General features: G+C 43.4%; 1 protein-coding gene across 3 annotated transcripts; it reads left to right on the top strand.

Annotated features, from left to right (window-relative positions):
• The first annotated feature begins 1,465 nt into the window (after positions 1 to 1,465).
• OTUD6B (OTU deubiquitinase 6B) lies at positions 1,466 to 27,394 on the top strand. 3 transcript variants are annotated; one of them, XR_014710445.1, is made up of 9 exons: positions 1,466 to 1,617; positions 4,187 to 4,341; positions 12,067 to 12,162; positions 14,620 to 14,932; positions 18,532 to 18,593; positions 19,445 to 19,551; positions 20,718 to 22,629; positions 24,377 to 24,571; positions 27,077 to 27,394. XR_014710445.1 is itself a non-coding variant. In XM_084620747.1 (7 exons), exons 1-7 carry the CDS (start codon positions 1,530 to 1,532, stop codon positions 20,800 to 20,802), a joined length of 906 nt encoding a protein of 301 aa, XP_084476873.1. In that variant the 5' UTR covers positions 1,466 to 1,529; the 3' UTR covers positions 20,803 to 23,587. The 3 variants fall into 3 exon arrangements, 1 of the variants encoding a protein (XP_084476873.1); XR_014710446.1 differs by lacking the exon at positions 27,077 to 27,394 and having other exon boundaries at positions 24,377 to 25,633; XM_084620747.1 differs by lacking the exons at positions 24,377 to 24,571; positions 27,077 to 27,394 and having other exon boundaries at positions 20,718 to 23,587.

Raw genomic sequence — 27,394 nt, 5'->3', positions numbered from 1 at the left:
CATTTTACTAGAGCAATGTCAACATCCATTGCCTTCCTCCAAAACGGACCTGTTACAGACATATGCAAGGTGGCCACGTGGACAACTACACATTTGCCACACATTTGCCAAACATTGTGCTATCACACGGGATACCATAGCAGACACCATAGTTGGTCATACTGTCTACCGTTGTCCCTCATACAACTCCAAAATCCCACCAACCATAGTGGGTACTGCTTCACATTCACCTACAGTGGAGCACCCACAGGGACAGCACTCGAAGAAGAAGAGAAAGTTACTGACCTTGCAATAACTGAGGTTCTTAGAGATGTGTCCCCCTGTGGGTGCTCCACTCCCCGCCCTCCACCCCTCTACTTTGGAGTACTAGTACGATTTCTCCCCTGTAGAGAAGGAACTGAGGAGGGTGCAGGACGCACGCGCTCAGGAAGATTCCAACGAGACGGGAGATGCCAACTCAGTGCATGTGTCCAGACCAGGCACTGCTACGGAAGATCTCCGATCAATGGCGCCAGGACGCACCGTCACCGAGAGTGGAGCACCCACAGGGACACACATCTCGAAGAACCTCAGTTACTGCAAGGTGAGTAACCTTCTCTTCTTAACTGTTTCCTTTTGGAGTCCCCAGGCCCCCCAACATGCTATAAAAACTTCAGGGCCCACCTGTGCCGCAACAACTTCTGTATAGCCAGTAGATTAAAAGCCAGGGCAGGGGTAGCAAGCAGGGAAATTGCCTGGGGCCTTGTTACTCCGGCTTCTGTTTCAGGCCCCGGCCATGAGCCTTGGGCTTTCTGCCTGGGGCCCCAACGAGTCTAATGGTGGCCCTAATTTCTGGTTCATTTGGGCGGACCCCCTGAAACATGATCGCGGTCCCCCCAGAGCCCTGGCTGGGAACCACTGTTCTAGAACTGGTTGAACTGTTACAAACAAAATGAAGGGTTCCCCCCCGAGAAAAACGGCCCTTGCTGGCAAACAGAAATTTCGGGGGGGGGGGGAAATCGTGGCTCTGACACTTCCCAGCACTTGCTAGGGGCGTTGATTATAATGCGTTTCTCCCCCGCACCCCCGATATCAGCGGCCAGGGGGCGGAGGGGGGGAGACAGACCCAACAAACCCCGAACGAGTCTCACTGGCCTGTCAAACAGAGGCGGGTCGGGTCTCTCCCGCTCTGAGCGACCGACCCCAGGCTCCGCGCCCGGGCAGACCAAGCGGCACAGCCTGGCGCCCGGCGCGGCGGGAGCCCGATCGAGCCGCCCCTAGGGGCAAAGGAACCCCCGCTGCACTGAGCCCCGGCATTCGGCGGCGCTAGGACCGCCTGGGAACGATCCCTGCCCCTGGCTCTCCCCGGCGCGCGTCCCACGGGCAGCCTCCGAACGCCTGAGAGGCGCGGCCCGGGAGGAGCGGGCTGCGTGCGCGCTCCCGGCTGCGCGCGAGCGGGGCCGTCTCCCTCTCACGTCGGGTGCGGTGCCGGGGCCTGGGGGCGCGGTGTGGCGCTGTGCGGGGCCGCCGCCCGGCTCGAGCTCGGGGTCATGGAGGGGCACGGGGGGGAGGAGCCGGCGGCAGGCGACTTCCAGCTGCTCGTGAGGAATCAGCGCAGGGAGAAGCGGGAGCTGCAAGGCGAGGAGCGGCCGTGGGGTCCGGGCGGGCGCGGGGCTTGAGGAGAGGGAGGGCCCAAGGGCAGGGGCGCGTGTGCGGGGCGTGGGGGCGCAGCGGGGCGGGGGTGTCTGTCTGTGCGGGGCGGGGGGACAGGGAGGGCCCAGGGGTCGGGTGGGATGGAGGGGTGAATGCAGGGCGTGGGGTTGCGGGAGTCGCGGAGGGGTGTGTGCGGGGTGTTGGGGCAGGGGCGGTAGAAAGGGGGTGGAGGGGAAGAGGGGGGGTGTGCCGGACATGGAGTCAGAGAGAATCATAGAATCATAGAATATCAGGGTTGGAAGGGACCTCAGGAGGTCATCTAGTCCAACCCCCTGCTCAAAGCAGGACCAATTCCCAGTTAAATCATCCCAGCCAGGGCTTTGTCAAGCCTGACCTTAAAAACCTCTAAGGAAGGAGATTCTACCACCTCCCTAGGTAACGCATTCCAGTGTTTCACCACCCTCTTAGTGAAAAAGTTTTTCCTAATATCCAATCTAAACCTCCCCCACTGCAACTTGAGACCATTACTCCTCGTTCTGTCATCTGCTACCATTGAGAACAGTCTAGAGCCATCCTCTTTGGAACCCCCTTTCAGGTAGTTGAAAGCAGCTATCAAATCCCCCCTCATTCTTCTCTTCTGCAGGCTAAACAATCCCAGCTCCCTCAGCCTCTCCTCATAACTCATGTGTTCCAGTCCCCTAATCATTTTTGTTGCCCTTCGCTGGACTCTCTCCAATTTATCCACAGGGCAGATGAGAGCTCCTGGTCTGGCCTGGGAAGGGTGGCGGGCAGTGTTGCCTGTAATTTTTGACAGGCCATGTGCGCAAACAATTTCTTCTGTGCAGATTGTTATGGTTCTGTGCAAATTTCTGTGCGCATGGTGTTTTGCCGTGTTTGTGGGGTTTAGGATCTGTGTGCGTGTGCACACGTGCACGGCTTAGAAGGAAACAGTGGTGGGGGGCACCACGTCTGTGCTGGGACCCTAGGCTGTGCCGCTGCCAGAGCTAGCTTTCTCTGCTGGTAGCAGTGCAGCATGTACGTCGCACTTCAAAGCAGTTCATGAGTGTTAACTAAACGTCAAGACCCTTCTGGGAAGTAGGAAATAATTCTTTTTACAGACGAAGAAAGAGAAGCAGAGTGGTGAAGTGATTTCCCCACTTGGTGAATCATTTTGAGAGGCAGGGTTAGGGCCCAGGAATTTGTCTCCCAGTCTATATCTCTGTGTAGCTTTTTTACTGCATTATGGACAACACTTAACTTGAATAAAAGGTACAAAAACTACTACTGGTGCAGTTATGAACAATGAAACCCACAAGTATCAGGACCCAGGCAATTTCCCTGCTTGCTACCCATGCACTTCATTTCTGTTTTTAATTTAAAAAAAAGAGAAACTGAGGATGTCTGGTCTTCTACGCTATTCTAGGGTAAAGGGAGTTACAAAAAAAGTTCTAATGTCCACTTGCAAACATGCCAATCTTAAAATCTTATTCCCGCAAAGCTAATCAATTTAAAAAGAGTTATAGGGTACTACATCTGCCAGTGATTTTTACAGTCATATCATATTGTGTGAAAGACCACCCAAACCAAAGAGGAAACGAGCTAGCTGACCATACACAAAGTACTGTCAAAGGACCAAAGTCAATACTTAAATAAACCCCCAAACAAACCAAAACTGTTCATTTATAGTAATTTATTGTTATAATAGGTATATTAAAACAAATCACAGATGTGTGATTTTTCTAAGTTGATTTCCATTTAAATATTAATAACAGAGTGGCTCAGATAGTAGGATTCACATCTAGATTTCAAAACTCCAAGATTTGTTCAAAATCTCAGCCCCACTCATTATAGTGCTCTGAATCTATCTGCATAATTTTAATTTTGCGCATCCTTGAAGTATGGGGGTAATGGAACGCAGGGTTTTGATTTGAGCCCATCTGTAGACCCCCAATCCTGCAAACATGTACATATTTTAAGTTCTGATTGGATTCAATGGGGCTTCTCAGATGTGTGATGTTGAATGGTCCGTATTTTCAGAATCGGACCCATAGTTCATTATTTTAAAAATACTGAACTAACTTTCATAAGTCTTGAATATTTATGTTCTTCAATAGAGATTGTAAAACAATCCAAATTCAGAGTTTTTGGTTCCAGACATTTGAGTTATGCAAACAAATTTCTACAGACTTTTCACTAGCTTTTCAAAATAAACAGTTTGCTGAGGCAAAGTATGGAAAATTTTAGCCCCATATAATTTTGAGAAGGCTATGGCTGAGTTCCATACAGGTAGCAAATACTTTAATAATGATGGGGCTGGAATATTTTCTTGCTTTCCCTGGGGTTGATAATTGTATCTTTCAGAATGTATAGCTATTTTAAAATGTAGTAATCATGCTAGGCAGTCTCATAACCTAACTGTTATGACATACTAGTATGTCAGATCTTGATTACCTTATTTATATAGCCCAATTTTAATCACAGTTGCACCAATAAATTTAGCATATTTCATTTATTAGAGGTAAACCATTGATCATTCTACTGGGTGTTCCTACAGCAAAAATTCAAGGTATGAAAAATGCTGTTCCTAAGAATGACAAAAAGAGAAGAAAACAATTGATTGATGATGTTGCCAAACTGGAGGCAGAAATGGAACAGAAGCACAAGGAAGAACTGAAGCAGCTAAAGGAAACTTTACCTGAGCAGAATAAGGTACTAGTCATGTTTAGTCTTGTCTGTAAGGTTTTGGGAGCGAATATGAACTTCAATCAGCTTTCATTGAAATTGTGTAACTGTATATATATATATAACTGAGGATAGAACTATTAAAGGGTTTAATCATAGATTAATAGATTTCAGGTCTGAACCCAGTCGTCGTTGTCGCGCCCCCCGCTGCCGCTCTATCAGGATTATGGTGATAATAAAGCTTGTGTGGTGTTCAGATACTGAGGGTAATGAGTGCTATAGAAAAAACCATATCAACAAATTATTTTTGAGAGAGTTTTAAGAGCAAAATCATATGTCCAATTAAGAGTGTTAGCAGCTCATTCTTGTCTGTCTTTGCTTTTAAAAAAAAATTTAACTTTTAGCTCCCATAGTATGTCTTCATGCTAAATACCTAATCTAGTTGTGTGTCAGTTTATTGATGCTGCTTTTGTGAGAGGTTCAGTGATGTGGTTCTTGTATTGTGATTCTTGTCAAGAATTTGTGCCTGAACTCTGAGCACTTCCTATATCGGGGTGGGCAAACTACGGCCTGGGGGCTGCATCCAGCCCTTCAGACATTTTAATCGGGCCCTTGAGATCCCACCAGGGAGCAGGGTCCAGGGCTTGCCCTGCTCTGACTCTCCAGCCAGGGAGCAGGGTTGAGGGCTTACCCCACTCCATGCATGCTGTGGCTCTGCGCGGCTCCTGGAAGCAGCGGCATGTCCTCCATCCGGCTCCTACATATAGCGGCAGCCAGGGGGCTCCGCACGCTGCCGCTGCCCCAAGCACCACGCCCGCAGCTCCAATTGGCCGGGAGCCATGGCCAGTGGGAACTGCAGGGGTAACGCCTGCGGATGGGGCAGCGCACAGAGCCACGGGGCAGTACGCAGAGCCACCTGGCTCCGCCGCCGCATAAGAGCCAGATGGGGGACATGCCCCTGCTTCCAGGAGCTGCTTGGGGTAAGCGCCGCCAGAAGCCTGCACCTCTCCAGCCCTGCAAACCCCTCGGTCCCAACCGGGAGTACCTTCCTGCACCCCCAACTCCTCATCCCCAGAGCCCACACCCCCAGCCGGAGCTCTCGCTCCCCCTCCCCCCAACCCCAACCTCCAACCCGGAGTCCCCTCCCGCACCCTGAACTCCTTGTTTCTGGCCCCATTCCACAGCCCGCACCCCCAGCCAGAGCCCACACCCCAACCCCCAATTTCATGAGCATTTATGGACCACCATACAATTTCCATACCCAGCTGTGGCCCTCGGGCCAAAAAGTTTGCCGACCCCGTCCTATATGTTCTGTACCAAAAACATTAAAATATTGCTTGCAAAATCAAGTTCTGCAAAATTCTTCATATTGTATCTGTCAAAATAACACAAAATAATCATGTCTGTTTCAATTATTTTGGTAATTTATTTCAAAATATCTGTCTGCAGGTACATCTGTAACAAAACAGACAAATAAGATTCAGGAAATGTTTTTTGACCAATAGATTTCTTACTAGGCATATTAGTACTGAACTTTGAGTAATAATTCATTTAAACTGCAATACAGACATGTATTTCTTACACCCCTGAGAAGCAGTGCAAAGGCTCAGGGGAGTCAGAGGTAGTGTAGGAGCTGAGGGAGAGGGAAGTAATTCCTGGGAAGAAGGAGTGAACCTGGAGGGTTGTTGGGAATGGGTGGGATAAATTTGGGGTGTGTGTGAGGGATTGTTAGGGATTTGGGGGAGCCTCTCTCTCACTGACCCCTAGCCCCTCTCATTCATTCAGATCGACGGACACATCTGCCCCTGCGCATCCTCATCTGTCCCATCACCCCCTCCCCCACTCCCATTTAGCCCCCGACCCAGTCTGTCCCTACCCACTTGGCCCTATGAAACCCAGTCTGTGATCTCCCAGCAGCCCCATGTGCCCCACTCTGTCAATCCCTCCAATATCCCAAGCCTCCTGACCTGGCCCCATGGGCAGGGTGCTGTGAGGAACACAGCTTCTTCTCTGCCCTATCTGTACCAGGCTGCTCCCACCCAGGAGCAGCTGCCCTCTGTTTTGACGCTAAAGCAGTCCCTGGTGGGTGAAAGATGTAACGGTAGGACCTCTCTGTGGAGAAAAAAAAAAATCTGTGTGGGACTTGAATTCTGCGCATGCGCAGTGGTGCAGAATTCCCCCAGGAGTAATCCTATCAATTTTTCCATTTTATGACCTTTATTTGTATCTATTTAAAGACTTCCTTTCTGCTATTAAAACAGTTACATTTGCAGTCACATAATCTTTACAACCTGGTGGTATACTTCTGCTCTTTTCAAAAGTAATTATATATTTTTTTGAAAAATGTGGACCTGTAGGGCAATCTTTCTACAATTACAATCCTTTGTGCTCTGTAAATAATTACATAATCTGCGATACAACCGCATTTGCTCCAACCCCTCAGACAGAGACAAACACCTACAAGATCTCTGTCAAGCTTTCTTACAACTACAATACCCACCTGCAGAAGTAAAGAAACAGATTGATAGAGCCAGAAGAGTTCCCAGAAGTTACCTACTACAGGACAGGCCTAACAAAGAAAATAACAGAACGCCACTAGCCGTCACCTTCAGCCCCCAACTAAAACCCCTCCAACGCATTATTAAGGATCTACAACCTATCCTAAAGGATGACCCAACACTCTCACAAATCTTGGGAGACAGGCCAGTCCTTGCCTACAGACAGCCCCGCAACCTGAAGCAAATACTCACCAACAACCACATACCACACAACAGAACCACTAACCCAGGAACTTATCCTTGCAACAAAGCCCGTTGCCAACTGTGCCCACATATCTATTCAGGGGACACCATCACAGGGCCTAATAACATCAGCCACACTATCAGAGGCTCGTTCACCTGCACATCCACCAATGTGATATATGCCATCATGTGCCAGCAATGCCCCTCTGCCATGTACATTGGTCAAACTGGACAGTCTCTACGTAAAAGAATAAATGGACACAAATCAGATGTCAAGAATTGTAACATTCATAAACCAGTCGGAGAACACTTCAATCTCTCTGGTCACGCGATCACAGACATGAAGGTCGCTATCTTAAAACAAAAAAACTTCAAATCCAGACTCCAGCGAGAAACTGCTGAATTGGAATTCATTTGCAAATTGGATACTATTAATTTAGGCTTAAATAGAGACTTGGAGTGGCTAAGTCATTATGCAAGGTAGCCTGTTTCCTCTTGTTTTTTCCTACCCCCCCCCCCCCAGATGTTCTGGTTTAACTTGGATTTTAACTTGAAGAGTGGTCAGTTTGGATGAGCTATTACCAGCAGGAGAGTGAGTTTGTGTGTGTATGGGGGTGGGGGGGATGTGAGAACCTGGATTTATGCAGGAAATAGCCCAGCTTGATTGTCATGCACATTGTGTAAAGAGTTGTCACTTTGGATGGGCTATCACCAGCAGGAGAGTGAATTTGTGTGGGGGGGTGGAGGGTGAGAAAACCTGGATTTGTGCTGGAAATCACTTTAGATAAGCTATTACCAGCAGGACAGTGGGGTGGGAATAGGTATTGTTTCATATTCTCTGTGTATATATAAAGCCTGCTGCAGTTTCCACGATATGCATCTGAGGAAGTGAGCTGTAGCTCACGAAAGCTTATGCTCTAATAAATTGGTTAGTCTCTAAGGTGCCACAAGTCCTCCTTTTCTTTTTGCGAATACAGACTAACACGGCTGCTACTCTGAAACCGTACATAATTGTGTGACACTTTTTAATCAAGTAGAAAAACAAAGTCCTGCACTGAGGAGCTTACAGTCTCTGTGGGTGCTGTGATGCTGGTAATTCAAGTGCCAGCTCTGACCAAGGCTGTGTGTCATTAGCTAAGAACTGACAAGCTCATAGCTGGAAACCAAAGCAGCTCATCTGTATGTTGGTTTTGTTCAAAACGAGTATTAGTCTTATAAGAATGTATTTAGTGTTTAGATTCAATGAAATGCTAAGTTACTGTGTGCATTAATCTCACTTGTAATGACCGTATTCCATGCTATAAGGAAATATGTAAGTTTTGCTTTATGACTTTGAAAATGTTTGCTCTGAATGTTTCAGAGTAACCGCCGTGTTAGTCTGTATTCGCAAAAAGAAAAGGAGTACTTATGGCACCTTAGAGACTAACCAATTTATTTGAGCATAAGCTTTTGTGAGCTACAGCTCACTTCATCGGATGCATACTGTGGAAAATACAGAAGATGGTTTTTATACACACAGACCAGGAAAAAAATGGATGTTTATCACTACAAAAGGTTTTCTCTCCCCCCACCCCACTCTCCTGCTGGTAATAGCTTATCTAAAGTGATCACTCTCTTTACAATGTGTATGATAATCAAGGTGCCATTTCCAGCACAAATCCAGGGTTTAACAAGAACGTCTGAGGAACAGTGGGGGGGAGGAATAAACAAGGGGAAATAGGTTACTTTTTATAATGAATCAACCATTCCCAGTCTCTATTCAAGCCTAAGTTAATTGTATCCAATTTGCAAATTAATTCCAATTCAGCAGTCTCTCATTGGAGTCTGTTTTCGAAGTTTTTTTGTTGAAGGATAGTCACTTTGAGATCAGAAATCAAGTGACCAGAGAGATTGAAGTGTTCTCCGACTGGTTTATGAATGTTATAATTCTTGACATCTGATTTGTGTCCATTTATTCTTTTACGTAGAGCCTGTCCAGTTTGCCCAGTGTACATGGCAGAGGGGCATTGCTGGCACATGATGGCATATATCACGTTGTTAGATGTGCAGGTGAACGAGTCTCTGATAGTGTGGCTGATGTTATTAGGCCCTGTGATGGTGTCCCCTGAATAGATATGTGGGCACAGTTGGCAACGGGCTTTGTTGCAAGGATAGGTTCCTGGGTTAGTGGTTCTGTTGTGTGGTATGAGGTTGCTGGTGAGTATTCGCTTCAGTTTGGGGGGCTGTCTGTAGGCAAGGACTGGCCTGTTTCCCAAGATTTGTGAGAGTGTTGGGTCGTCCTTCAGGATAGGTTGTAGATCCTTGATAATGCGTTGGAGGGGTTTTAGTTGGGGGCTGAAGGTGACGGCTAGTGGCGTTCTGTTATTTTCTTTGTTAGGCCTGTCCTGTAGTAGGTGACTTCTGGGAACTCTTCTGGCTCTATCAATCTGTTTCTTCACTTCTGCAGGTGGGTATTGTAGTTGTAAGAATGCTTGATAGAGATCTTGTAGGTGTTTGTCTCTGTCTGAGGGGTTGGAGCAAGTGCGGTTGTATCGCAGAGCTTGGCTGTAGGCAATGGATCGTGTGGTGTGGTCAGGGTGAAAGCTGGAGGCATGTAGGTAGGAATAGCGGTCAGTAGGTTTCCAGTATAGGGTGTGTTTATGTGACCATCGTTTATTAGCACTGTAGTGTCCAGGAAATGGATCTCTTGTGTGGACTGGTCCAGGCTGAGGTTGATGGTGGGATGGAAATTGTTGAAATCATGGTGGAATTCCTCAAGGGCTTCTTTTCCATGGGTCCAGATGATGAAGATGTCATCAATATAGCGCAAGTAGAGTAGGGGCATTAGGGGACGAGAGCTGAGGAAATGTTGTTCTAAGTCAGCCATAAAAATGTTGGCATGCTGTGAGGCCATGCGGGTACCCATAGCAGTGCCGCTGATCTGAAGTGTGAACCCAGGCATGGGAATCATCACCCGCAACCAGAAGGACTATCAAAAATTAAGTGGGCCATTGTAAGATAAGTCTTGTTAATTGCCCCATCCACTCATGGATAAGAACCTGCAGAAGGCCTTATCCCATTTTTTGAATGCCAGAAGAGGGAAATAAAAGTAGTGGATGTGAAGGCCTTGTCTACACGACAAAGTTTTATCATTAAAAGCTGTCTTTTGCTGACAAAACAGGAGTAGTGTATGCTCTACAAAGCTATTTTTGGCGGCAAAACTATGCTGTTTTGCTGACAAAACAAAACCACCTTAATGAGAGGCATAAAGCTTTTGTGGCAAAATTAAAGCGAAAAAACATCAGTGTAGACACTGCTGTTGGTTTTGTCAACATAACTGGCTTCCACCAGTATCCCACAATGCCTGCCATGACCTCTGGACTCACTGTTTTGATCTCTGCTGCCCTGCAGGCATGCACACCTCCCTTCCTTTCAAAGCTCCTGGAAGTATCTGACAGATGAGCATGCTCCTTTTGGGGAACAGAGAGCAAATCATTAATGTGGAATGCTCCTGTTCTGCCCTTCACTAGGAACACAGGGGCAGGCAGACTGCTGCTGTAGGGAGTGTGTGTGTGTGTGTGTGAGACTGCTGTGCTACTTTGACATTCCTCAGCACTGAGAGCTCACAGAGCTGCTCAGGATGCTGCTCGCAGTAAGTGAGGAGGCTGTGGGAGAATTTGGAGGGAATCGCAGAACCATAGGCAGCCAGAGTGGGCTGCTTCAGGAGAGACTGCTGTGCCGAGCAGAGCGGGATGCACAGTTGCCAGCTTTCACATGGTAAATAAACCCCCCGACTTTCACAATAAGCAAAAATCAAGCTAATTCCATTTCAAAACAAGGCCAAAGCAGGCCAATCCCTAAGAACCCCAACTCTCTATGTGACTAGATTCCCCTGGCATGCAGTCTGGGACTGTGGTGGGCCCACTGTGCCCTCCTGACTCTTTCCCCCCCTGCTTGTCCCCCTTGCCCCTGCTTGCCAAGAGCCGATCCAAAAAAAAAAAAAAAGCAACAAGCTACAAGCCAAAAATAGCCAACAAGCAACTCGCAAGCCAATTAGCCAAAAACAAGCCCAATTTTTGCGTTTTTTTTGCGAGTTTGTCATGTCTGAGTTGGAGGCTGATGTGGGGGGAAGGGTGTCCTCCTCCCGCACTACCTAAGGATAGGTCAGTCAGCCTGCTGTCTCCCCTGCCGGTTATTGGTCCAATAATACCTCACTCACCTTGTCTCTCTAATATCCTGGGACCAGCATGGCTACCACAACACTGCATACAATACTGAAAAATTTAGCAATTGTGCAGTAAATGAGCTAGGGCTGTAGAGAGAAGGTAAAGCCCGCACCTTTTAATATATACAGGGAATTAGCTCAGTTCAGAGGACCTTGCAAAGTGTGGCAAAAACATTACAGTTCCATCTGGCCTAATATGTCCTAATGATGAGATTTTATTTAAAAGTGTCTTAAGAGACTGTTGGATCGCATGGTTAACATTCAGGAAAGTTGGATGCATAACTTGTAACCTTATCTTTTTGTGACATTTGGCAGATTTAATTATGTTGACTAACTGTCTCAAATTCTAAAGTTTTATGATATTGGATTTTAAGGTTTGCAGTTCAGGTGATCAGGTAAAGGCTCCATTTATGCCTTAAGACTGAGTCTACTGTTGGAGGTTGTCTTTAGTGTAATTTTCACTACACATTATGCTATATGGTTCTCAATCAAAGTGTTCTTAAGTGGATTGGCTTAACATTCCTGATAGTAAAGAATAAAAGGTTGGGGGGGAGGGTGTCTAGGTCAAGGAGTAAATATGGTAAGTTAATAGATAATAGAATAAAGTATTGGCTGCCTTCCTACAAATAAAAGTAAGCTAAAATGGTTTCTCTTAAAATATTTTAAACGTTGATAATACTGTTCAATATTTAAAAGTGTAACCTGGTATTGACTGAAACGTATTTAAGAGACATTTCCAAGGATCTGTTGTAATTCTCCATTCTCACTCATATTAACTAAAATGTTTAAAATTTTGTTTCCCTCTAGCTAGATTCTCTGGCTGATAGTATTGCAAGTTTTCAGCTTGAGGAAAGAGAGCAACAGATACAGCAACCTCGAATATCAAAAGCACAGAAAAGGCGGGTATGACACCAGTTTCAATATTTTCTGCGAAGAAGTGCTGGCGTTTTCACACCAGAGTATACATTTACTAACTTATGTCTAGGCTCAACATCTGCTAGTTCCATTAAGTTTACTTAAATCTCTAAAGAAATGCAGGCATCTTCCCAATGGGCTCTACCAAGTCTAACACAGCTTTGGTGGTAGAGCTGCTTGAAACTTTTGTCAGAAAATTCCCATCAGAAAATGCTAATTCAAGAAACCCATCTTGGATTTGGCAAACTTTAATTGAACCACAAGTTGGTTTCCTGGCAGGCTGCTCGGGGACCCCAGTATTCTAGGGTTTGTGATTTAAGGGCATCTCTGTCAGGGACCCCAGCACATCCAGGGGCAGTGGTTCCAGGGCAGCTATGCCATGCCAAAGCTTCCAGGGTCCCTATGTTGGAGCCAGGAGTCTGGAAACCCTGAGGACCATCAGGGCTCCCAGTCTTACTACCATGGAGCTAGAAGCCTGGAAGCCCTGGCTCTAGCCAATCTGTACTCTGGTCTGTTGCAGAGAACAAGGAAGCCCTGAGAGCTTCTACTTGAGCCAGGACTCTCTGGGCTTCTCAGCTTCTGGTTCTGCAGTAGGGAGCCTGGAAGTCCTGGGAAATCCAGCTGATGACTCCTCAGTGGGGTCATGGGAGCCAGTTGGCAGCTGCTGACTGAAATGAACAATTCTTGTCAGTTTCAACTTGCCAGAGTCCCAGTGAACAGACTCTATTTCAGAAACACCACATTTTGATGTTTCCGAAATGAAATTTTTCAGAATTTCTGATTTGTGGGAAACTTCGAAAAATTTTGTTTCATTCTGATTTGGAATGAAACTAAATATCAAAATTTCCCACAAACCAGAATTCCTGAGTTTTAGCCAACTCTAATTGGTAGGTTACCTGCATGGTTCTTAAAGCTCAGTAGTTCTGAGAAAAGGAAGTACCCCACAAGAATGAATATGCAGAGGCAACACTTGGGTAGCCAGTATATTATCTCAGCTGGAATTGGCCAGGACACTGAAGTTTATCCATCTTTCTTTTCACACAAAAGATATTTTGAGATTTTTAAGGACTACAGGTATTCAGAGCTCCCATTTTATAACTCTTCCAAAAGATGAATGACTTAGGAGAGTGCTATCTACTGAATTGCCAGTGCTTCTTTCTGCAGTTCTTCTGAAGGTCTTCCATCAAAGTACTAACTTCTGAGCCCACTTAACTTGAGATCAGATGGTAAAATGAAAATCTTGGAAATACCACACACAAAAATAAGTCCTCTAGTGAAACAAAGTGAAACAGGCAATGTGTCTCACAGTATTTGCTCTACAAAATTCTTATGTTCCTGCAATTTGGCTTCATGAACTGATCGTAGAATCATAGAATATCAGGGTTGGAAGGGACCTCAGGAGGTCATCTAGTCCAACCCCCTGCTCAAAGCAGGACCGATCCCCAACTAAATCATCCCAGCCAGGGCTTTGTCAAGCCTGACCTTAAAAACTTCTAAGGAAGGAGATTCCGCCACCTCCCTAGGTAACACACTCTAGCGTTTCACCACCCTCCTAGTGAAAAAGTTTTCCCTAATATCCAACCTAAACCTCCCCCACTGCAACTTGAGACCATTACTCCTCGTTCTGTCATCTGCTACCATTGAGAACAGTCTAGATCCATCCTCTTTGGAACCCCCTTTCAGGTAGTTGAAAGCAGCTATCAAATCCCCCCTCATTCTTCTCTTCTGCAGACTAAACAATCCCAGTTCCCTCAGCCTCTCCTCATAAGTCATGTGTTCCAGTCCCCTAATCATTTTTGTTGCCCTCCGCTGGAAGTTTTCCAGTTTTTCCACATCCTTCTTGTAGTGTGGGGCCCAAAACTGGACACAGTACTCCAGATGAGGCCTCACCCAATGTCCAAGAGAGGTGAATGATCACATCCCTCGATCTGCTGGCAATGCCCCTACTTATACATCCCAAAATGCCATTGGCCTTCTTGGCAACAATGGCACACTGTTGACTCATATCCATATGATGCTTCAGTATAGCATGGCTTCAAGATAAACTCATAGGCCATAGTTTTCAAATGTATGCCTAAAGTTAGGCACCTATATAAACAAGAGATTAGCTGTTTTTGGATTTAGACACTTAACTTTAGGCACCAACTTGGAAAATGTTAGTCTAATTTGCTAATATACTATACAAAGGTTATTATTTCCTAAAGGGTGAATTTCAGTATATTTATTAACTGGAAAGATTCTGACCTTCCTTCGGTGGCACAGTGGTAATGAACACACAGACCTAAATCTGAGCAACAAAATTCTGAATTTCATAGATCTGAGCAGCAAACCAACAGTTGCACAGACACTTGGGACCTCTTGTAAGCTTGAACATTATTTTTCATATAACTTTCATTTGAAATGAACATCCTCTTGTAGCATTCTTTATTGTGTTTTCCATCCAAGGAAAAGAAAGCTGCATTGGAGAAGGAAAGAGAAGAAAGGATAGCTGAAGCTGAGATAGAAAATTTAACAGGAGCCAGACATCTTGAAAGTCAAAGGCTTACCCAGATATTGGCAACAAGGCAGTTAGAGATGAAACAGATTCCATCAGATGGCCACTGCATGTACCGAGCTATTGAAGACCAGCTCAAGAATCAGCAAAACTCCTGGACTGTTGCAACTCTGAGAAGTCAAACTGCAGAGTATATGCAAAGTCATGTTGATGATTTCCTGCCGTTTCTAACAAATCCCAACACGGGAGACATGTATAGCCGAGGTAAGAATTATAGTTTAATAAATGGTTCTTAAAAAGTGTCTTTTTACAAATGTTACCAGTAGTTCTGGAGCTTATCAGTATTAGTTATAGCTGACTTGTGACCAGTTACAGCATGGGTGTCCACTGATCTGTATGTCATACTTCTGTTTGGTAGTGTAGACAGGATCGTAATGTCCTCTGTAACTAAGCAAATGTCTTGAAGATGTTTGTCTACATGTAGGAAAGGTAACTTCAGCCTGGTTATGTAACACAGTTAACCTCATCTATGATATAAAATGGAACTCTGTTACACCTTGACCAGGTAACAATGGTGCGGTAATCGTGTTCCATGAGTGAGCTGAAATTGTAATGTAGATAGGACCTCTAACATAAGGATAATCTTGTTTACAGTTGAAATCCTGCAGGGATCAATGTTACTATTCTCTCTGTTGAATTTTGTTTTGGAAAAAAATATGCCTTTGATTAAGCTGTCTGGGAGACGTACATTGTAAATTGACCTTGGCATGAAATAATGAAGAAGATTTAGTTGGACAATGGCTTTCAAGTCCATCTATGCCTCAAAAGCAAAATAGCTCTTTCTTTAAAGATGCTCAGTGGTACTGTTCATATCCTGTATCAAGAATAGGCATTTAGCAGAAGGGAGCCTTTAAGCATGTTTCAATAGCCCAAAAAATCACTCTACAAAAATTTTTTCAATTAAAGCTTAAGCTTCCGTGGAACCATGATAAAGGAAAGTGTGGTATGTTTTGCTGTTCCTATTAACATGGCCGTTAGAGAGTCCAGAGTCAAGTGTTATTCACATAGTTACCACATGTACCGTAGAGCTGAGTATTAGAACAGTATTGTGAAAATTAGCTAGTCTTCATGTTCACCTCTTGTGATGCTAGCATCCTCATATTCCCTGCCTCTTCATATTAGCTCCCTGAGAGAGAGACAGTGTTACAGGTACTGCTGCAGTGTTGTTAGCAGCACAGTAGCACTTCTGGCCGGCTCTATCTTGTCTTGTCTTAGGCTAAACTTCCTTTCTTAAATTTAAATTACCTTTCTATTTTGAAGTCAATGGTAATTGGGACAAAATACAACATGGTTTTACAAAAGGTAGATCATGTCAAACCAACCTGATATCCTTCTTTGAGAAGGTAACAGATTTTTTAGACAAAGGAAACGCAGTGGATCTAATTTACCTCTATTTCAGTAAGGCATTTAATACAGTTCCACGTGGGGAATTATTAGCTAAATTAGAAAAGATGGGGATCAATATGAAAATTGAAAGGTGGAAAAGAAACTGGTTAAAGGGGAAATTACAATGGGTCACATTAAAAGGTGAACTGTCAGGCTGGAAGGAGGTTACTAGTGGAGTTCTTCAGGGACTGGTTTCGGGACCAATCTTATTTAATCTTTTTATTACTGACCTTGGCACAAAAAGCGGGAATGTGCCAATAAAGTTTGTGGATGACACAAAGCTGGGAGGTATTGCCAATACAGAGAAGGACCAGGATATCATACAGGAAGATCTGGATGACCTTCTAAACTGGGGTAATAGTAATATGATGAAATTTAATAGTGAAAAGTGCAAGGTCATGCATTTAGGGATTAATAACAAGAATTTTTGTTATAAACTGGGGACGCATCATTTGGAAGTAACAGAGGAGGAGAAGGACCTTGGAGTATTGGTTGATCACAGGATGACTGAGCCGCCAATGTGATATGGCCGTGAAAAAAGCTAATGCAGTCTTGGGATGCATCAGGCGAGGTATTTCCAGTAGAGATAAGGAGGTGTTAGTACCATTATACAAGGCACTGGTGAGACCTCATCTGGAATATTGTGTGCAGTTCTGGTCTCCCATGTTTAAGAAAGATGAATTCAAACTGGAACAGGTACAGAGAAGGGCTACTAGGATGATCCGAGGAATGGAAAACCTGTCTTATGAAAGGAGACTCAAAGAGCTTGGCTTGTTTAGCCTAACCAAAAGAAGGCTGAGGGGAGATATGATTGCTCTCTATAAATATATCCGAGGGACAAATACCATGGAGGGAGAAGAATTATTTAAGCTCAGTACCAGTGTGGAGACAAGAACAAATGGATATAAACTGGCCATCAGGAAGTTTAGACTTGAAATTAGACAAAGGTTTCTAACTATCAGAGGAGTGAAGTTCTGGAACAGCCTTCCAAGGGAAGCAGTGAGGGCAAAAGACCTATCTGGCTTCAAGACTAAACTTGATAAGTTTATGGAAGGGATGATATGATGGGATAGCCTAATTTGGCAATTAATTGATCTTCAACTATTAGTGGTAGATATGCCCAATGGCCTGTGATGGATGGGATGTTAGATGGGGTGGGATCTGAGTTACTACAGAGAATTCTTTCCTGGGTGTCTGGCTGGTGAGTCTTGCCCACATGCTCAGGGTTTAGCTGATCACCATATTTGGGGTTGGGAAAGAATTTTCCTCCAGGGCAGATTGGCAGAGGCCCTGGGGGGTTTTTCGCCTTCCTCTGCAGCGTGGGGCACGGGTCACTTGTTGGAGGATTCTCTGCATCTCGAAGTCTTTAAACCATGATTTGAGGACTTCAGTAGCTCAGACATAGGTTAGAGGTTTGTTACAGGAGAGGGTGGGTGAGATTCTGTGGCTTGCGTTGTACAGGAGGTCGGACTAGACGATCACAATGGTCCCTTCTGACCTTAAAGTCTATGATTCTATGATTTTATTGGTAGGTTTATTTCCTGGGTATCAAAATAGATAAACCTTCAGTTTGCCTCATTAAATCTTTAACCGTGATAGCCTTTTTGAAATCCAAACTGATTTTCTTTCATTGTTGAGACGGGTGATTTCTCCAAGAAATGCTTTTTGTCTTGCAGTGTGTAATTTTGTTCAGTTTATTCTTCACCCAGAACATATTTATTAGTGTTTTTTATGAAGAGGTCAGCTAATTTTATTCTTTTAATTTATAAGAGCACAGATCTTACTTGCAAGTAAGATTGGGGATTGCCTTAAAACTGTCTTCTGGAGACATGCATAGAAGGGAATGTTCTCTGGATTCTAAATATTTCAGTTTACTGAAAAATAAAAGTCAGTCTGGAGAAAAACATAGTAGAACTGCAGCTAGTTACAGGACCTGAAAAATTTATCTGACATCTATATTGCACAAGAGCCAAGCCTACTAATTAGATAGAAAGATACTTCCACTGCATGCTGTGTCCCAAAGCTATGACTCCTGCAGTTTAAAGCTATTATGTACCACTTATTGGGTACAATATTTAATTAGATTATATTGTCCATAAAATGTATTCAAGAAGTACTTAAAATATAACTTGCTGTTTCCTGTATTTTTATTACATTATCTTTCCTGTCTTTGCTCTCCTTTTCCCTCTTTTCTTGTCAACAAGAGATCATACTATACTTCTTCCTTTGTCGTAGGTGTCTGTTTGCTATTTGTTTTCTCTTTCCCCACAGTTACATATTCTTATTCCCCTACATTGTGTTCTACTTTTCCAGGCCAAAATTTATTTTTAATTTATCCCATCAATATCTTCCTCACCCACCCACATCCAGGAAAGAGATTTACTGAGAGGTTTACTCCATTTATTTTTTTCCTGCAGGGGAGTTTGAAAAGTACTGTGATGATATAGTCAACACAGCTGCATGGGGTGGTCAGCTGGAAGTAAGTATGGTACTGTTTATTTTTGTTGATGAAACTCTGAAGTGATTGAAAACTAATGGATTTTTAGATGCAAATTCTTAGAAATGCCCCTTCTCCAGTTCAAAGAAGGGGATTTTCTGTAATAGAGAAATTTCTGGAGGCCTAATCAAGCATGGTTGTAAAGAAATATAACAATACCTACTCTTATATAGTGTGTTTTATCAGTATATGTCAAAGCATTTTACAAAGAAAGTAAGTAAGTATCATTATTCCCCTTTTTAACCTCTTGACAAACTTTACATTGTGGTCATATATTTTCTCAGAGCATTACCAGTTTTGTCTGTGTTTGTATTGCTCGCAGCAGCTTAAGTCTTTAAAACTTTAGAAACACCTGTTCTACATATGATGGTTGACAACGTGGAGGGAAAGAATAAAAAATAGAGACAGAAAGTTGGTTTTATTTTCTTTGTTTAAACAGGGTCAACATACTTCACAGCACAGCAAGCTATCGTACAGCAAAGTGTAGTTAGTGAGATTTATAATTAATACTGAAATAAAAAAACTTTTTAGCACTTCTGCTCTGTTTTTGCATTTCATTCCCCTTCAGCATTGAAAATAGACTAGTTGCTCTCTCAAGTTCTTGAGAACTAGCACTGTGCTGCATTGCTTTTATCAACAAAGCAGGAGATGGTTCATAGAAACTTTTCGTAGGAATTTAAAAACTAACCACAGGAAGATTTTTGTAAAATCTCACTTCTAAAAAAACCCCTAAATTTCAGGCTTAAACTGACCTAATGGTATGTGTGTTAGAACTAAGTGTTTTTCATGGTATTTAATTATACTTCTCAGTATATTGTTTTCCTGTCTTAAAGCTAAGGGCTCTATCACATATTTTGCAAAAACCAATTGAAGTAGTGCAAATGGATTCTCCTCCCATCATTGTTGGTGAAGAATATTCAAGCAAACCATTAATACTAGTGTAAGTAGATATTTTTATTCCTATTTTTTAATCTTGTTTTTCCCACAGGAGAGTATTTAAGGACTGATAGTAAGTGATTGCAAAACTTCATCTAGCTTGTCTGACTAGAGAATGTTACAGAATGAGTTGGCTTGAAAATGCAAAATAGCCATCAATAAATCAGGTTAGGAAACTAAAGAAGCTTATTGTCAGTGTTCCCTCTAATTTTTTACATCCATGTGCAGAATGAATGTTATGTGCACCAATATGTAGGTGATGTGTGACACATCACCTTCATATTGGTGCACATAACAAAATTCATGTGATGGGGGTGGGGCCAAGGAGTTTGAGGTGTGGGAGGGGGCTCAGGGCTGGGGTGTGGGGGGGAGGGCTCTGGATTGGGGCTGGAGAGGAGAGGGTTGGGATGTGGGAGGGGGCTCAGGGCTGGGCAGAGGGTTGGGATGCGGGAGGTGTGGGTTCTGGGGTAGGGCCGGGGATGACAGGTTTGGGGTGCAGGCTGCCTCGGGGTGCAGGCTCCCACCAGCCCTCTCTCGCCACAGCAGCTTGGGGCCGAGGGAGGGGCTCCTCTCCCCTGGCTGCAGCAAGTCCAGGGCAGGTCGATGCTGGGGCTGGCGGAGAGGTACACCTCTCCCCCGGCCACGGCAAGTCCGTACTGGGGCCGGCGGGGAAGGGTGCCTCTCCCCGCTACTGCAAGTCCATGTTTGGGCCGGTGGGGAGGGGCGCATCTCCCCACTGCAGCCCTGAGCCCCTGTGCAAGGCTTAATAGGCAGCTGTGCAGCTACACAGCTTAGAGGGAACTTAGACGTCTGTCACTTTTCTGTCAGTTGACTGATTCATTAGCAGCCTTCAGTTATTCAAGAAAAGCTATTTTAGTCACAATTATAAATGGATTTAACGTATTATTTTATATAAAAGCTCCATTAATGATGTGTAGGTTTTATCATTATTAGCAAAACTAAAGAAACACTCCTTCCTCATGAAAACATGCAGTCAAACTTCCATGGTTTCCAGGATAATACATTTTTCCATGCTGTCTTTAACTTTAATTGAATGTCTTTAAACTATTTGAGAGTAGAAAGTAGGTATGTGTATACATGTGTATTATGTATGTTTTAATTTTAGTTAAATATTAATTTTTTTAAATGGCTTTTTTGTTTTGATTTTAGGTATATGAGACATGCATATGGATTAGGAGAGCATTATAATTCTGTAAAACTGCTAACAGACACTGCTCCAGAAAATGGTAGCTAGTATACAAGTCATAAGTCCACATGGATAATGGATGCCGCTTGACACTTTGGGCTCTTCATCTGTGGACAGTTCCCAAGCAGACTGGAAAACAAAAGTAACGGGAAGGAACTTTTAAGAGAGACAAAAGATTTGGCTACGTATTAGAAATAGCAGTTTAAAACAGTACCTAGACTTTGCTGATTTAGATCATGTTTTAGAAAATATTCTATAAAATGTTGGCTGTGTAAGCCAGAGTAACTTGCATAGTTTGTGTATTTTGGTTTACATAGCATACTCTGCCACAGTGAAAAGATCAATAGTATATGTTTCAGGTAGCTTGTGGGTTTTTTTTTTAATTTCCTGCTTCTGTGCATTTCTACTGAAGAATTGACATGATTTGCAGGCTCTTATAGGTCATTTCAAGTAGATTGTGGTGATCATGGAGATTTTATTAAGGCATTTAAATGACTGTTAAATAATATTCTAGACTGGAATGACCGTAAAGATACTGCTTTAATAGTCCCAACAAGGCATAGCTAAAACATAGTTAAACAATAGTAAGGACCCTCCTAATACTTTAGTTACATAAGAGCCAGAGGCAAAGCCAGTGATGCTGAATATCTTATCCTTATCTGACTCAAAACTTCGCAAACCTAACTTCTGTTTTTATGGATTCTCCTCTTAATTTTTTAATCAGGTTTCGAAAACTGCCTTGTCTTCTGCCACTGGCATTTCTGCTTATGGCCATAGATGACAGAACAGGGGTGAGAATTGATAATGGGACTGCCGGTCCACTTAGTCCCACCTGTAGAACAGGGGACATTCAACTTTTCGTTCCTTTGTAATTTATTTTTCTTTACAATGTTGTCATTTCAGATGAAGACTTAGTGAACTAATCCAAACATACTGTTTATAGTACTGCCATTCCATCAGATCTGCAGTTTGGAATGCCGTTAACAATACTCAGGTGTGGTCTGTACTTAAATTTAGGTCAATGTAGTTATGGTGCTCAGCAGTGTGAAAAATCCACACTCCTGAGCACCATAGCCATCCTGACCTGATCCCTGGTGTAGATGTAGCTAGATCGCTGGAAGAATGCTTCCATCAACCTACTTACTTCGTTCGGGGAGATGGTGTTCTTACAGCAATGGAGAAAACTCTTCTGTCGTAGGTTACATCTATGTTATGGGGTTATACCGGCAAAACTATGGTGCTGTAGTTACGCCACTATAGTCCCTGTAGTGTAGACGCTGCCTTATATAGCCATTTGCAAACAGTTGTAAAAATTGTGATCACTTAATTCTTGTAAGTAACTTTAAAGATGACCTGCAAAGAAATTTGGGTTTGCATTGTCTGTTTTGCTTCTTTATGACACACAGAGAAGACTGAAATATATAAGGAAAGCCTGCTAATACCAGGAAATTATTTTTTTATATCGACTGTTTAAAACTTTTTTACACTGATTTTTTTTAACTGGCTGCATAAACAGTTTGGGAAAAATGCAGTTGTTAAAGATGTAACAGTGCTGCCCCTCAGCTGAGGGCTGAGAGAGTTTATAGTCCACATCCAAGAAATCTGAATTGTACAGTAAAACCAGAAAACAAATTTACATTCCTGGTATTTCTTCATACCTTCTTTATATATCTCAAAAAAGTAAGACACAAACCCAACTATTTTTCTTCTGTGGGTCATTTAATGAAAGCACTTTGTGGTCTTGTGAAAGAGATGCAAATGAGGACTTTACAAATGCCATATTTATTTGTTTTATAGTCAGTCTTCCCACGTAAAGAATGTTTGATTATGAATTTCACAGCGTGGAGCTTGCCAGGCAAAACAAGTGTTAACCAGGTATAACATCATTTGGCAATCTTTATTCGTTTGGTATTTATTGTAATAACTGGATGAACCCAATTGATGTCTTGATTGCAGGAGTCAGACTTTTTTTGCAATGCCTGTTACTTGAAATGGATGCATTAGTGAGAGAGAGTTAATATAGAAATCTCCTTTAATGCCATAAAGATTTTCACCATAATACAATAATATACTGTTTTTAGTGTTACCTAAAATTGATGTATTAGGCAGTGCACTTGCTGATTTATGTAGCTGAATAATGGTCAGTTAATTGAGGCTTCATCAGAATTTATTCCTGGGTCACTAATTGAAAGGGGAAAAAGATGATATTGGAATTCTGGAATATGTCTGTATCCAACAATTTGTCCAATTTAAGATGTTTTCAACTTGTACAAAGCAAAAGAATATTTAATTATAGTGAGCAAAGGACCTTTGCTTATGCTGTATGGGCCTTGAATTAAGAAGTTAGAAACTTATTTGTATTTATTGAATTGGATAAGATTTCCACTTATCAGTTTGTCCTGAAATAGATTATCTATCACAGAATTTCTCTGCAGTACTTCCTGTTCCCTCTGAAACTAGTGAACTTAATGATTTTCACGTTTGTCATGATCCTACAACATCGTCATGTCTTAGTCAACCACAAGTTCCATTCAAGAAGACAACTCTCTATTAAAGAAATAGAGATCCAAAAGCTCATTTTTCTCCTGTTTTTAAACCAATGTTATCTCTTAATGTCACCAGTTGTACTTGCCATGGCCTTTTTCAGTAGCATCCACTCCAGCATATTATAGAATTTTCCCATCTTACGTGAAATGTGGCCAGCTAGATACTACAAAAACTCCCTGGTTCACTTTGCGTTTTAACTTTTTGCTGCATATTAAAGCATGGCTTACATGATTTCCATTAAGAAAAGGAGTACTTGTGGTACCTTAGAGACTAACCAATTTATTTGAGCATGAGCTTTCGTGAGCTACAGCTCACTTCATCAGATGCATGCCGTGGAAACTGCATGCATCTGATGAAGTGAGCTGTAGCTCACGAAAGCTCATGCTCAAATAAATTGGTTAGTCTCTAAGGTGCCACAAGTACTCCTTTTCTTTTTGCGAATACAGACTAACACGGCTGTTACTCTGAAACCCATGATTTCCATTGACTCTTCTAAAATTATAGACTTCAACGCAGATCTTTCTTGCTATTCAGTTCACATATTTAATGTCTCCATTTTATCCCATTCTTATAGTTATGTCCCTTGTGCCACAAAATATTCCTGCACTTTCTGATTGGTGTTTCACCCTTCAAATACTCATAGAAAGTTATATCTAGAACCCTATGCGGATATGCAATTTATAGCCGCATCTGAGCCGCGGTTCCCAAAAATGGTTTCCGAATATCCATGGATTTGAAGGGCTCTAATCATGTCCCCTTTTTGCCATGTTTAGCCAAGCTGTAAACATTCGCATAAATCAGTGCTTTTAGATTATTCCTGTTCTTTCCAGGCAAACATTTTTTTGTTTTTGATAAAGTTACAGAATTAGTGGCTGAAGGGGTTGCCATAAATCTGAACTTTAGTGAAGCATTTCAATAAAACATCATATCAAACTTTCCCAGAATTAATTCAGGCTGACTTGGTTCAGGCTGCGCATTCATGTGTGTTGAAAACTGGCTACAGGATTATAAAACTGCAGTGGGGAGAGATGGTCAGTGGGATACTAAACATGGGACATTAATCTCTTTATTACAGGTATTATCACTGAAAAACAGAGTGAACAGAAAGAACATTTAATGAAATTCACAGTCAGCTCATCAAACAAGGCATTTCAATGCTATCTGGCTCCAAACCTCCTCTTGCTACATTGTTGGCATGTTACCAATGACCTGTGCTTCCTATTGCTGTTCATCTTTGTTACTTGATGCAAATAGGGTGACTTGACTATCGGTATGTAAAATGCTCTGGTCATTACAGCCATGTTCTCTCTTTACATCGTGTACTTTAAGGGGCAGATCAAATATAAACTTTGGGTTTGTAATGTTCTTAACCAAGGTGTAGGCCTTGGGTTATGTTTGAGAGCGCTCTGCCGAGATTAGGGCCCCATTGTCTTAGACACTGCACAACCAGGATCTGCCTGAGGAGTTTGTAGTCTGTATAGCGGAGTCACAATGGGTGGGACGGGGAATGTGGGTCTGAGTGGCGGAATGTCTGTGCCTTTTAGCCTTGTGACACGAGCCTGATTCAGTTTACCTGGGCTCTTAAACTTGCTGCTGTGGGTTTTTTTCCCCACATTGTAGACATAGTCTGAGACAGACTGATGCACATGTGTGGCTGTTGATGCCCAAGATTTGAGGTGGTGATAGTTGCCCTCTGCTTTGGTTCTGCCAATGGAGTGTGGGAGAGGCGGGGTCAGCCAAAGGCTCAGCAGCTAATGGCAGGATGGGGGTAGATTAGAAGTGCAGAGCTGAGATAACACAGAGTCTTGCTAGCATGAGATGGAGGCAGGGGGTGTGAGTGGGTGATGACCTTGACATACCAGCCATGCCCCATTTTCCACAGGCTGTGGCTGCAGCAGGGAGCAAGGAACAGCCCCTTTTACCCCAGGACTCTGCAGCAGGGAGGGTTTGTGGAGCAGGCAGTGAGTTCATGCTCCTTTCTCCCCCAACCTATGGGTGCAGTGGGAGAGTATTGCAGGGGGGATAATGTGCCCGTTCCTCTCCTCAGACTTGGCGCATAAGGGAGATGGTGGGCCTGCATGGTTCTGTTCTGCAAACCGCCTGCTGAGAGCAAATGTCTTGTCTCTGCTTCCCCAGGTGGTGTTGCAGCCCTATTTCCACAAATGGAAGCTTATCATAGCCCTGCTGTGTGGGGCCTAACCTCTGCTCTCCTTGATAAGTGTTCTGTGGAGTACAAGGTGTGGAGGGTGGGCAGGGAGACTGAACTGGGTATTAGTGGGGGAAAGAGATGGCAGAAGACATGCTAAACCTGCAAAAAAAAAAAAAAAAACCCTACAGAAATTGGGCTTGTTTTTGGCTTAATTGGCTTGTAAATTGCTTGTTGGCTTGTTTTTGGCTTGTGGCTTGTTTGGCTTGTTGCTTCTTTTTTTGATTGGCTCGTGGCAAGCAGGGGCAAGAGGCGGGGGAAGAGAATCAGGGGTGGACAGAGGGCTCACCACAGTCCCAGACGGCACGCCGGGGGGATCTAGTCACATAGAGTGTTGGGGTTCTTAGGGATTGGCCTGTTTTGACCTTGTTTTGAAATGAAATTAGCTTGATTTTTGGTTTATTGTGAAAGTCGGGGTGCTTATTTACCATGTGAAAGTTAACAACTGTGGATGGCAGTGGAGGTATTGGAGGGCAGTGGGGATGTTATGGGACTGGAGGGGGTGAGGTTTGCATTTGGGAATATTGGGAAAATTACAGTAATTTGAAAACATTGGTCAGTATGGCTTTAAATGTCCAGGGTGGCATGTGCACTTCACTTACTGGCTCAGCAAGTCTCTTCTGCTTAACTTGTCATTAAGGTAACTCCATACAGCACCAGACCACCATGTCACAGCCGCACATCCCTCACCTTCCCCTTAACACTGCAACTCCTTACACTATCTTCAGTAGTAGCCAGCGTGGCTAGTACTGCACATTGTTATGCTGTTCCTGTGTTTGGTTTGCTTAGATGTGGTAGAGGGCACTGACTACTAGGCTCTGCTGCTCCCCCAGATGCACCCTTTTCCTTTGGGAGGTGGGGGCTCCTCCTGAGCCCCCCACTAGTGCTTCCCTGGCCACATCCATAGCATTGCACTGTGGCTGTTCCCATGGTCATGTGAGGGGTCTCCAAGGTCTGGGATGGGGCTGGGTCCTGCCACTGTCTGCACGGTGAGGGGATCCCTGCCCAGCGTAGTTACAAACTGCTATTGGCACAGTTTGCTAGTGGTAGCAGTTACTGACATCTAGGTGTTCTTTTACTGGCCTGTCAGAACTTGCAGCCTCTCCCTTTCCCATTATCTAGTCCAGGGATAGTAAGTGGTGATGGGTGGGGATCCATCTGTCACAATTTACTATCTCTCATCTTTCCCAATCCTCTGATGTAGGGGTAACAAATTGTGACAGATGGGGAGACATCTCACTACAATTTGCTACCATTGTGAAATATCTCTCTCAGATTTGGACACACAAAACGGTATTTTGGTAATCTAGAAAAACTTTCTACAGAGTTAAACCTCAGGCCTATTGTATATAAAGCCCTGAATGAAAGTGTTGTTTCTTTTAGTCTCTTTCCATTGTATATTAGGCCATACAGTTTCTATAATAAACATTTAATGCACTCAAGTGAAAATAATGTAAAACTTTAGAGCCTAAAAGTCCACTCAGTCTTACTTCTTGTTCAGTCAGTCACACAGACAAACAAGTTTAATTACCTTTTCAGGAGATAATGCTGTCTGCTTCTTGTTTTCAGTGTCCTCCGGAACGGTGGCCAAAGCATGAAGGGGCATATGGATGTTTAGGAGACCTGGCATGTAAATACCTAACAATGCCATGCGAATACCTGTTCTCATATTCAGGTGACATTGTAAATAAGAAGCTGGCAGTATTATTTCCCGTAAATGTAAACAAACTTGTTTGTTTTAGTGATTGTCTGAACAAGAAGTAGGACTGAGTGGATTTCTTGGGTCTGAAGTTTTACATCATTTTGTTTTTGAATGCAGTTATGTAACAAAATCTACATTTGTAAATTGCACTTTCACGATAGAGTTTGCACTACAGTACTTGTATG

This window comes from Lepidochelys olivacea (assembly GCF_965140295.1).
Source record: "Lepidochelys olivacea isolate rLepOli2 genome assembly, chromosome: 2".
In the NCBI taxonomy this organism is placed as follows: domain Eukaryota; kingdom Metazoa; phylum Chordata; order Testudines; family Cheloniidae; genus Lepidochelys; species Lepidochelys olivacea.
The sequence above is the reverse complement of the archived record's forward strand: the minus strand, read 5'-3'. Positions and strand labels throughout refer to the sequence as shown.